We start from the raw sequence: 13,278 nt of genomic DNA, 5'->3' as shown, positions 1-13,278 counted from the left end.
TAATTAAAATTCAGAAAATTATAAAAAAAATCAGAAAAATATTTTATAAAATACAAAAAATTAATTAAAAATTCAGAAAATTATTTTTAAAAAAAATAAAATCAATTAAAAAAAATAAGAAAATTATTTTAAAAAATACGAAAAATTATTTAAAATTCAGAAAATTAAAAATAAAAATCAGAATATTATTTTAAAAAATCAGGAAATTAATAAAAAATTCAGAAAATTATACAAAAAATCAGAAAATTATTTTAAAAAATACAAAAAATTAATTAAAAATTCAGAAAATTAAAAATAAAAATCAGAAAATTATTTTTAAAAATTAGAAAATTAATAAAAAATTCAGAAAATTTAAAAAAATCAGAAAATTAAAAAAAAATCAGAAAATTATTTTAAAAAATACAAAAATTAATAAAAAAAAAAAAAACCGAACCCAGAACCCAGCCCCCCAGCCCGACACCCAGCTCACGCAACCCCCTCCCCTTAAAATCGCCAGAAACAACCACCATTGTCGCCGGAAAATGCCCCCTCCTCCTCGCCGACCAATTCCGCCACCTATTAAACCCAAACCCACCCTAATCGAAAACCCCTATATCGATTTAGGGATTTAGGGTTTCGAAACCACCCTAAATCGATATAGGGGTTCGATTAGGGTGGTTTTCTGGGTGGGTTTGGGTTTAATAGGGTGGCGGAATTGGCCAGCGAGGGGGAGGGGGCGTTTTCCGGGGAAAATGGTGGTTGTTTCCGGCGATTTTAAGGGGAGGTGGTTGCGTGGGCTGGGTGTCGGCTGGAGGGCTGGGTTCTGGGTTCGGTTTTTTTTTTTTAATTAATTTTTGTATTTTTTAAAATAATTTTCTAATTTTTTTTAAATTTTCTGAATTTTTTATTAATTTTCTGCTTTTTAAAAATAATTTTTCTGATTTTTAATTTTAATTTTCTGAATTTTTAATTAATTTTTCGTATTTTTTAAAATAATTTTCTGATTTTTTTTTTATAATTTTCTGAATTTTTTTATTAAATTTCTGATTTTTTAAAATAATTTTCTGATTTTATTTTTAATTTTCTGAATTTTTAATTAATTTTCCGTATTTTTTAAAATAATTTTCTGATTTTAATTTTTAATTTTCTGAATTTTTAATTAATTTTTCGTATTTTTTAAAATAATTTTCTGATTTTTTTATATTTTTCTGAATTTTTTATTAATTTCCTGATTTTTTAAAATAATATTCTGATTTTTATTTTTAATTTTCTGAATTTTAAATAATTTTTCGTATTTTTAAAAATAATTTTCTTATTTTTTTTAATTGATTTTCTTATTTTTTAAAATGATTTTCTGAATTTTTAATTAATTTTTTGTATTTTTTAAAATATTTTTCAGATTTTTTTTTTATAATTTTCTGAATTTTAATTAATTTTTCGTATTTTTAAAATAATTTTCTGAATTTTTATTAATTTTTTGAATTTTTTTTATTAATTTTCTGAATTTTTTTTTATTTTCTGATTTTATATTTATTTTTACATTTTTTTTTATTTTTTTATATTTTTTTTAACTGATTACAATTTGGCTGGATAATGATGTCATTAAGAGTTTAAATCACTTAATTAGGGGCAGATTAAGGAAAAGGTAGCAATTCACAAAAAAAATAAAAATAAATTAGGTAGTAATTGACAAACTTTTTTTTTATAGGTAGTAATTCACAAAATCTGTTTTTTGTAGGTAGTAATTAACAAATTTTCCGTAAGAGAACTATATATTATAGGTTCAATCTTGTTTATTTCTTATTAGTTTATTAGATGTAGTTTGCAGAATAATTTCGATGCTTTTAGGGAGCATTAAAATATGTACTATTCCCTCCATCTCAATTTATTTGCTCCATTGGATTATTTACGGTCTCCAACACGTGTTTTAAGACGTAAATATCTCGATTTTCATATGCGTAAAAATTATAAAAACTTGATATTTAAAAAGTATACAATGAGACGAATCAAACAAGATCCCTCTTAACTATATTATCATTATAAATTAATGAAAATTTATGGTCAAAGATTTTAAAGTTTGACCCCGATTTTTGCTATGGGACAAATAAATAGAAACATAGGGAGTACGTATTTCGAATTAAGATGTGATTATTGAATTTTAAAACAGGGTCAATGTTCTTATTACTAGAGCTCGTTGATTATTATTAGCTAAAGTAATTATATTAGCTATGTGCTGATAATAATATCAAGACACATACCTATGTCTTATTCCTACAGTCTCTCGCTTTTATCATTTTTTTTTGTCAGTATGCATTATAATGGAGTCTGTAAATAAAAATATAAATTGCTAATATCATATTTGTACATGTGTCTCTTTCTGGAACTTTTTTTTTTCCTACGTATATAGTTGTATGTTATCACCCTTATTGGAATAATTTCGATATATTTTTTAAGTTTTTCCTCCATTTTAATAATTAAAACATTTTTTTTACGTCTATTTTAAAATAATTTCAGCACTTTTTATTTGGTGAGGATAAACTATTATTTGATTACTTCTCATCTCTCCTTAATCACATTCGACAAATATTTCATTATCTTCCCCTCCTACAAACCCTACTCAGTCCCGATACCTTAAAAAATACTTACCTTCTTTTTTTTTACACGTATTTTTTTTAGGAAGTTTATTTTTAGTTGACATGTTTCCTTTTGAAGTAAGTTTTACACCTTGTTTTTTTAGTGTACCCCACCTGCTTTATCATTCTCTCTCATATCCTTAATATGCCTGCCTAAATTAAACGTATCAACTAAATAGAAACAGAGGAAGTAATATTCAGTAAAAATCTGTAACTTTAAAGAAAAAAAATATTATAGAGAATCAATAAAAATAATTTGAGTTACAAGATGAAGTGAATAGATCTTACACTACTTTTTTTTTAATTCTTTCTCTCTCCTACTAATTATAATTTATACGAAATATTATGAAAAATATTTATTTCGTATTGTATACTTTTGGCCATCAACATATATTTTTTCAAAAACTTCGTATATATCCTAATATTGCGATTATTATAGAATTGATGGAAATTGATAAGAGTATAACTTTTGTTAACCCAAAATTGTAGACTTTGAAGTCCCTCTCTCTTTTCGTAAGTGTAGGTGTGGAAAAAGTTTGCCAAATGCGGACTACGAAGTAAAATTGACAATACATTAGTCATTGAATTCTTGTAGACTTGTAGAGTTGTAGTGCATCCGTTTGACGGTCAATATCATTACATTATTAGACACCGAGGAATTCAATTCAACAAATACGGAGCTCAAAACATTCCCTTCTTCTCACCGGACTCAACCACAGAACCTCCGACCACCGGCTCTCTTTTACGGCGTTGGCATACAACCCCACTACTTTGATTCTTCTTCCTCCTTTTCAAGTGTTAGTTCAAATTTCTTTTTACTTTTTAAATTATTGTCAATCAAATTTGAATGTATCTTTGTTACATTTATGCAGTTTTTGTTTAATCTGATTCTAACAAGTACAACATTCTTAAATTAATCTTGTTGTTTATAGTTAAATTTAAGAGAATTTTGTTTGATTGCACAGACAAATGAGAATTTTTGTAAAGTAAAAAACAATAATTCTTAAAAGGAGTTTGAGAGTGGTAATAATGTACAATATTTCCCTTTTTAAAGTGATATTAGATCAATTTGTTGTAATTCGTAATTTGGTTTTGCTAATTGTGATAAATTAATATTTAGCTAGTCTACTTGCTTCAAAGACTAAGTATTGATCTTTGATCCTGTCTTTGGCTATTACAAGTGTGGTATAAAGGATAAAAGATGATTATATCATCATTATCATTATTAGTTATTGTTTAGAATATGTAAATCTCTCGATTTACTCTTTAATTTTGAAAGTCTAAGTATATCCCTTATAATTAGCTAACGTACCTAGTCATATATTGTATCTAGTCATAGTTTGGTATGTTCAATATTCTAATTTTGTACTATATATACTCGTGTATATTCATCAATATAGTTAAGCTTTCCAACATTCTCTTTCTCATAACTCTATCATGGTATCAAGAGTTTTTGATTCATATTTTCTTGCTTCCGCTACTACCATAGTTACACTGTTAAAACCCTTTGCCGACGCCGACAAATGATGGTGACCATATCAAACTTCCTTCTCGAAAAGCTTTAAACCAAAATCACACTTTTCGTTCAACTCTTTTGACACCCCGTATTTCATGTACCAAGAGATGTCATATATAACTTTTTTTTTTTCTCCAAACCCCTTACACGGAGAAACAATCCTTTTTCGGTATCCCGTAGTTTACCTACCATGTGTTATCATATATGAAATTCTCTCTACAAAACCATTATGGAGAAACATAACATTCCGTTCTAAACCACCAGCACCACCACCACCACCATTATAATTTTTTTTATCTCGCCTTCAAAGGTGGTGAAGGAACCTCTATATTTTTTTTTCTCCCATTTGTTGCAAGCATACGCTAGCAAATTTCTTTTTTTTTTTTTATTTTTAATTATACAATCGATGGTTCATGTGTTTAAAAACCGTGAAAAACACTCATTCACAAACAACTTCTTATTCTCTCTCTATATACTATCTTTTTACTCTTCATGCAACTCCTCCACCCAAAAAAAAAAACCTCTAATGCTCCACTCCCTCCAAACCTTATTGGAGAATCACAATGCAGTGCAACCTTTCTTACCACCACTTCAGTTCCTACATTGAACAAGATTTGAGATGTTATATCCAAGATCGGTCTCTCGTTCCGGACGTCCGTCTTGCGGGGACGTATAAAGGATAAAGATGATTACATCATCATATCATTATTAGTTATTGTTCAGAATATGTAAATCCCTTGATTTACTCCTTAATTTTGAAAGTCTAAGTATATCCCTTATAATTAGCTAACGTACCTAGTCATATATTGTATCTAGTCATAGTTTGGTATGTTCAATGTTCTAATCTTGTAATATATATACTCGTGTATATTCATCAATATAATTAAGCTTTCCAACATTATCTTTCTCATAACTCTATCATGTGGAAGAAAGAACAAGTTGCAATAGTAGTGGGAAATCAAATACTATTGAATGACAAATTGGTTACTCCAATTGAAAATGATCTTTTCTTGCAAGTTAGTGACATATATTGTGATGATTTATGTGAAGAGCAAGTTGTAATATAAAATGCGCGATTGGATGATAAATTGGTTACTCCAATTGAGAACGATCTTTTCTTGCAAGTTAGCTATGATAATGATTTGAGATGCTTTCAAATTATGGACTCACATTAAGCATAGTTTTAATCTTGTACTACTAGATTTCATGTAATTTGCCCCCCTAGAATTGGTTGTAGTTCGAATTGTTGATTTGAGTACGTGTTTTATCTTATTTGCACCCCTTCGCTCTAACTCTTGAATTGGTCGACAAAATTGATGATCATTTTCCCAAGCTCAACTTAATGTGTAATTTGTCAGAATGGGTCAAATTGATTGTTTATTAGAGGGTGCGTGACTCTAGAGCGTCTGGATTTAAGAGTGACTTAAACTACGTGTAGGAAGAGAGAGGCGTTTGTGATTTGTTTTGCTTCATTTCAATACTACAAAGTGCAAACTAGTGACTTTAAACAACTTTGCTTTTGTTATTTTGTTAATCTTTCCTTGAGTAAGAAGTGATCTCTTATACTTATGTATTCCAGCAGCTACTCTGCTAATGTTTAGTATTGCTCTGATATAATAGGTATCTCTTATATGAATGTTTTGATTCTTGATATGTATGGAACTTTTTGTATTATGAAGAGATATGAACGAGGAGCAGCAGCTTGATCCTGTATCTATAGATACCGAAGAGGATGAAGAAATTGAGCCACTTTCGGGCAATCCCATGTTTCATGTAACTCTTTACAAATCACACGTCAGTAGTCCATATCAAATGGTAGGATTTTCTTCTTACTCTCTTACGTTTCATTAATGTATGGAGTTGTGGATTTAAAGAACAATATAGCGATTTATAGTTTCATTCTTATCTTCATGATTAAGGTTAGATTCATTCACTAGATGGCTCATAGAAATTTGGTGCATAAATGAACTTTTACGTTTTTTGCTATCATTGTGACTTTTTGAGGTAGCATTGATGATACACACAACACTACAACACCTGCTTATTGACCTCTCACTTTTTGTCACACTCTCATAGTTAAAGCTCTTAAAATTACTTCATCAGCTATTTGCGGGCTTTCCCTCTCGAGTCTAAATGAAATCTCTTGTTGTCAAACAACGTATACATAGTTAGCTTGCATACAATCCTTACAAGGATGCCACACTGAGTCGCTGACTATAATTTCTGATTGATTGATGACTTCAGACAATTCCTGCAGCAATTGCTCATATATTGCCCCATAAAACAGCCCCAGTTACCCTCACTCGTGGCAAAAAGAGTTGGGAAACAACTTATTTCGGCAGACATCCAACCCATAAAAGATTTGAATTAAGCTCGTGGAAAGAATTTGTTGTTGACAACAAACTCAGGGTTGGAGATGTTTGTATTTTTGAACGCATGACACTTGGTGATGAGGCTTTGAAACTCAAGGTTCAAGTTCTTCGAGGTGACTTTCCTTCTATTTTACTAGGAAATGACGGTACAAGTGATAACCCCATAGTTGTTGAGTGAAGATTATGATCAAGCTTCTTTAAGGTCTTGACTTAAATTTCTTAGCTTAGAAAGATTTGGCTTTTGAATAAGAAAGTATTCCAGTACTGTATTATAGGCTGAATTGGAGCATCCAGTTCATTGAGGTAAAGCACGTTGGCACCACCGGTCTGCGACATAGCTTGCTACGAGTCAATGACCTTAGCTTGGCCCGAAGATACATAGTAGTAGTGTAGTACTGCAAATTTGTAATATGGAGTTGATGTACTGTTATGTATATTGGATTATGTAGAGATTAAGGTTTTTCAAATGAAGGGAGTGTTATTATCAAAATTAGTTGATTATTGTGTTGGAGGCTTGGAGCTCATTGTTGTAAAATATATTTAAGCATACTAATGTTGTTAGCTGCTCTCTAGAAAAGTGTTGAGCAAATTAGTGGCAGTGAACACTACTCAAGGTAATTTGGTGTTAATTTTTTTTTTTTATTGTATTTTCCATTATTATTGGCAATTTGATGAATTGATCCTCATAGGCTAATTATAATATGTATGAGTCATTCAGTTGAAATTATCCTAAGTTTTAATTAAAAAAAAAAAAAAAAAAAAAAAAAAAAAGAAAGAAAGATAAATAGTTATGTACAAATTTTCATAGCTAGTAAACAAGCTAAGAATGGTCATTCTTATCAATTTGTCATCGGTTAAAACAAGTTTAAACAAAGCAATATTCAAAAGCGTAATTTTATGGTACTTCCTTTGATTTCTTTTAAATGCAATACGACTTCTCATTTCACGCTTACTAATGTGTTATTTCAATAATAAATATCTTTTATTACTAATATGGAAAAAATTTAAAAATTTGATATTATTAATAAACTATAAAGCAAGACGGATTTAACAAGATTCCACATGATTATATTTTTTCTTAACCATAAATCAACAAAGCCCGTCAAAGTAGAGTATATGAAATTATAAATAGTGTAAAAGTCAAAGTGTTGTATTTAAAAGAGAATGAAGGAAATATAAATTAAACTAATACTATATGATAAACTATGTAAAGATTTAATTATTAAGATAGGTATCTTGGCAATGTCCATTGATAAGTAAAGAACACAAAAGTTTACATAGGCATTAATAATTTTTTAAAAAATGTTCTTAAATCAACAATCAACTTAGTTTACAAAAGAAATTGTACAGTTATAAAATCAAATTTAGGTGATAATGTGACAAGGCTTTGTTTTGTGTGGAATACATTTTTTTTTTCATGTATTTCTAATTAAGGAAAATGCTATACATAGCCCTCATGGTTACATATAAGCATTAAATTTACACTAGAAAATCGTATAAATTTAGGAAATCATAATAATATAAACATTAATTACACTGATTTGCGCGTGTTTTTGTCATGAATTCCTAATTTTATATAATTTTCAAGAGTGCATTTAATTCTTATATGTAGCCCTTAGGACTACATATTGCAAATTTGAACGCCTTTTAATTTCGTAAGAGTATACTACTTTTTGTACTCCGTAATTCGTATTACTTCTCTCCCTTTAACAATTCAAGAGTTAGAGCGAAGGAAAAATTGTCAAAGTGAGCTTTTAATAGAAACAATTTTCCAAAGTAGATGTATGGTAAAACTATTTACCAAACTAAGCTTCTAGGGTAAAACGCCAATCAGGCTGGCGTTTTTAACCTGGCCAATTTTTTTAAAAAAAAAAAATCAGTCAAGGCAAAAGCGCCATCCAGGGTGGCGTTTTTACCCTGACTGAAATTTTTAAAAAATTGGTCAAGGTAAAAACGCCAGCCTGGTTGGCGTTTTACCGTTGTACTAAAAACGCCAGCGTGGTTGGCGTTTTTGTATTGGGTATTTCAGGCAGTGTAATGTTATTTTTTTTCATTGTTCTTCAAGAAAACGAAAAGCCCCAATTTCCAAACCCTAACCCGCGCCACATTGCTCGCCCAATCCTTCATATTTGCAGCAAATTCATCACATCCTATTGCTTAGAACTTCATCATACTCACTAAAAATTATTCCTCCTTCTTTGTTTAACACTTTTACACAGTAAATTGATCGTATTTGAGGTATATATTGAACTTAACTATTTTACTTGTTTATGATGTTTTTTGGGAATTTATGTTTGTAATTTACAATGGTTACTATATTGTTGTTCAAGTATGCGAAATAAGTATAACTACATAATACATTGTTGTTTAATTATTGAAATTAAGTATATATATATGTATGTTGTTTAATTTCAAATCATGTATACGAAGCATACATTATTCTTCATACTTAGTGTGTAAATTTTAAGTATGTTTACGAACTACATTGTTGAATTAGGTACATTTAAATATATACTACATTGTTGATTAACTAGGTAAATAAGTACATTGTTGAACACTACGTTGTATATACGCTTAGCTTGAGGATTTAATGGAATCATTGTGATTTTAGTTGTGTTGTGTATTTGTGTCATCTAATATGTGTTCCGATTGTTATGTAGAACATGGCTTCACAGTTGATTGTTTTGTTATGCCGTTGGGGGGGGGGTGAAATTTTGTGTGTCGAATCGAACGTCGAGTATAGAGGAGGAAAAATGGAACCGTTGGCATTGAAACCTTGTATGACTTACAATGATTTGTTGAAGAAGGTTTATACTGTAACTGGTTCAAACCCAACGAATGTTGAACTGAACATTAAAATGAGGTTTAATTGAGAGTGTTAGTGGGATTCAAATCTTACCTGTATTAAATGATGACCATTTGGAGGTTTTGAGGGGTGTTCTTGCAATGAGGTCTCTTCCCATTGATTTGTATGCGGAAATGGTGCCTATATGTACTCAATAGACTATTCGATTGATAGAGTAACAACCTACATATCTTCCCTCATACAATACAAGCTCGTTACAAATGCCCTCATACAACATTCCGTCATTTGAATATGGAATGAGATCTTTCAGTAGAATGTTACACGACGATCAATTTTCATCACCGATGTCAATGTTGCAGCAACCTAATCCATCTACCTCAAACAATGACATTTCATCACCTATGCAGTTGCATAGTTACTCTCCTACGCAAGAACATGTTCAAGCAACACCGTCTCAAACTTTGGTGACTGTTGAACCTGTTGTAAACAACAAATTGTCTGTTCTTGATATGTATGAGGATTGAAACGATGAGGGTGAGGACGGATATGAGGAAGATGTTATAAACAACGAATTGTCTGTTAATGATGTTGTGGCTAGAACTCCATTGCCTTGGTTCACTCAAATAAACGAGAACTATGAGGTGGACATGTATTGGGCTGATTCGGGGAGCCAGACTTCGTTTGTTGTCGGGGGAGAATTTGAGAAGGGCATGATTTTTGACAGTAAGAAAGTGCTCCGGGAAATGGTGAAATTGTATTCCATAGAACGAAATCAGTTCTACACCACGGTGACATCGAATGAGACTGTCCTTCATCTTAAATGCAAGAGGGAGTGTGGTTGGTCGCTACGTGATACAAAAACAAATCTGAACACACATGCCTTTAAGATCGTATCTTACAAGGGCCCATCGTGAGAACTGCGTGAATGAAGTTTCGCCCAGAGATCACCGACACTTGGACTCCTCCATAATCTGTGACTATGTGAAGTCGTTTGTGCAGAAAGATCTATGTTTGAGAGTTGAATTCATACAACATCTCATTTCCAACAAATTTCAATTCGATGTTCCCTATCAAAGAGCGTGGTATGCCAAACAAAAAGCTATTGCGGAAATTTTTGGGGATTGGGAGAGTTCGTACAACAGACTTCCTTTTTTCAAGCAAGCCCTCCAAGAGTCAAACCCGGGCACCGTAGTTTTATGGAAATACAAAGCTATTGCTGAAGGCGTTTACTACAGCAACATGGAGGTGTTTGAACGAGTATTTTGGGCCTTCAAGCCTTGCATCGATGGGTTTAAACATTACATGCGTGTTCTCTCTATCGACGGGACAGACTTGTATGGGAAATATAAAGGCACACTTTTGGTTGCTACAAGTGTTGATGCTAATTTTTCAGGTATTTCCTCTAGCATTTGCAATAGTTGAAGGGGAAAACTCCTCCAGTTGGTCTTGGTTTCTAAGCTGCATTCGGGTTCATGTTACTGATCGAGATGGCCTATGTGTTATATCTGACTGACATGCTGGGATTATTGCTGCAATGACTGACACGAATGTTGGATTTCATGAGCCACGGGCCTCTCACAGGTTTTGCGTTCGACACATGGCCTCTAACTTGAGGACTTATGTGAAGAACAACAACATGAGAGATAGGTTCAAGGCTGCTGCTTACCAACGTAAAGAAAAAAAATTTGATGAAGATATACGTTCCATCGGTGAATCTTGTGTTAAGTCCCTAGAGTACATTATGGATGTGTCGTTTCGCAGGTGGTCCTTGTTTCATGACGCTGGTCGTAGGTATGAAATATATACTACAAATTTCTCAGAGACATTTAACAATGTATTGAAGGGAGCTCATTTTCTGCCGATCATGTCCCTATTCGAGTTAACTTTCCACTGAGTTAACAAGTATTTTAATATAAGAAGGGATAGTTCACTTGCTAAGCGTGTCGAGGAATATGCATACTCACCTAAGGTCACTTCCATTTTGGAGAAGAATAACGGAAAAGCAAAATACCATACAATGGATGTTTATAGCCGTCAGCTTGGTATATACCAAGTAAAAACACCCCGGGGAGAGAGGGTAGGCAGAAAAGGAGGTCATAAGCATACCGTTAACTTTAATTTGAGAACATGTACATGCAACAAGCCTATGATATTTCACCTACCGTGTTCTCATGTTCTAGCCGTGTGTCTTAAGTATTCAATTTTTTGAGGAACCATGGGTGGACAGTTTTCTACGATCAGAGGCATATGCAAATATGTATGCCCCACAATTCTAGCCTATTCCTTGTGAGACGACGTGGAATACATACAGAGGGCCTAAAATCATTCCTGATGAGAGCATGGTCCGAGGACATGGTCGGACAAAGTTGAAGCGTATACGAAATGATATGGATGAGACTAACTGTCCACCAAGCAAATGTGGTCGTTGTCATCAGGAAGGACACAATAAGAGAACTTATCCGTTTCGAACGGGCTGTGACTGGTATTGGTCTTAGTTTATGTCTTATTTTAATACCATGTTGTGTGAACCATGTTTTCACTTAGGATGTAGCTGATTTCTTGTTTTACATTGTGCAATGAACAGATATCATGGAGGGAAACGATCAGGGACCGCCACGAGCTGACCCAGGACCAGCTGACCCTTCTGTCCTGACACTTCAGGACACCCATCGGAGCCATGATATATGGGAGCAGTCAGTAAGTTTTCATCTACCAAACCTTTATTTTTATTTTTTTGCAATTTTTATGTTAATTGATCTAATAATGTAATTTTGTGGGTTGTACAGGTTGATCCAGCATGGTGCTTGCTTTGCAGGCACCATGTTGACAGGGCGGTGGAAGATTGGGTCGTCGACCCGCGTGTACTACATTACATCGATTTTGTGGGTTTTCGCGGATTTTATAGGATGGCCTTCACACCTATAGATCGAGTGCTAATTACTGCGCTCGTTGAGAGATGGAGACAGGTGACTCACTCCTTCCATCTACCAGTTAGGGAGGCCAACGTCATGCTCCGAGATGTGGCGATACTGACATAACTCCCAATACGTGGTAGGGCAGTGACATGACCCATTATACTGGACCCTCGTGGCCTTGTTGAGAGGGTGTTAGGGTTGAGGCCTGAGGACGCCGATATTTGGGGTGTTGCCTCCTGATGCTGATGATGGAGTCGTTCAGAGATACGCTTGAGCGTACCTGTTCATGTTGATATGATCGTTTTTTAGTAATAAGAGTGGTAGTCACATACTGTTGATCTACCTACAGCTGTTAGAGAACAGCTGGGAGCGGATACGTGACTACAGCTCGGGTAGTGCGTGTCTTGCGACCTTGTATCGCCATCTTTGCCGAGCATCCCAGAGAGATAGATGGGAGATCGGCGGTCCCTTGATTGTGCTTCAGGTAGCCATTTAATTTTATACCATTTTTTAACTACTACGTACTTAACAGTGACTAAACTTAACTTGTATTTTTTATTACAGTTATGGGCTTGGGAGCACATCCACGTTGGTAGGCCAGCTATGGCTACTAGCCGTCGACGACAGGATGGCCAGGAGGAGGAAGACGATTAGGAACATGCATACGAGGCTCCGCCACTCCCTCCACCAGACGTGGCATACGGTTGCTGATTAGGGGATTTTTCTCCCACCAATCGGAATGCGCCACGTGGACCAATCAGGTCCTGCCAAGTGTCCCCCAGTTGGAACAGTCAGGGCTTCCCACGTGGCACGCGCTTATTCGTCCACCTTGGACCTGTTATGTCAAGACATGTGGCATACTCCATGCCTAATGGAGAAACCGGCCACCCAGGCCCAACTTCCGAGGGAAGCCCAATCGGCCCTAGGTTTACCTAAACCTAAGATGGGCACGTTTCCCAAGGTTATAAATACCTCCCTTAATCCTCATTAAGGAAAATTACAGAAGGAGAACAGAAACATTACGGAAAAAAACACATTAATTACACACAGTAATAAC

At 33.5% G+C, this 13,278-nt stretch overlaps 1 protein-coding gene across 1 annotated transcript; it reads left to right on the top strand.

Annotated features, from left to right (window-relative positions):
• The first annotated feature begins 3,216 nt into the window (after positions 1-3,216).
• LOC110727046 (B3 domain-containing protein Os06g0112300-like) lies at positions 3,217-7,405 on the top strand. Its single transcript, XM_021906580.1, has 3 exons — positions 3,217-3,409; positions 5,808-5,943; positions 6,373-7,405. The coding sequence occupies exons 2-3, from the start codon at positions 5,812-5,814 to the stop codon at positions 6,676-6,678; spliced, it is 438 nt and encodes a 145-aa protein (XP_021762272.1). The 5' UTR covers positions 3,217-3,409; positions 5,808-5,811; the 3' UTR covers positions 6,679-7,405.
• Positions 7,406-13,278: the final 5,873 nt, after the last annotated feature.

The sequence above is a fragment of the Chenopodium quinoa genome, unplaced genomic scaffold, assembly GCF_001683475.1.
Source record: "Chenopodium quinoa cultivar QQ74 unplaced genomic scaffold, ASM168347v1, whole genome shotgun sequence".
In the NCBI taxonomy this organism is placed as follows: domain Eukaryota; kingdom Viridiplantae; phylum Streptophyta; class Magnoliopsida; order Caryophyllales; family Amaranthaceae; genus Chenopodium; species Chenopodium quinoa.
Note: the sequence above shows the minus strand (reverse complement) of the source record. Positions and strands in the feature narration are given on the sequence as shown.

Excerpts from the sequence above, each read along its gene's own strand:
- LOC110727046 (XM_021906580.1), top strand. The coding sequence starts at position 5,812 with ATGAACGAGGAGCAGCAGCTTGATCCTGTATCTATAGATACCGAAGAG. Across the intron at positions 5,944-6,372 it reads TCAGTAGTCCATATCAAATG|ACAATTCCTGCAGCAATTGC; the intron begins GTAGGATTTTCT and ends TGATGACTTCAG.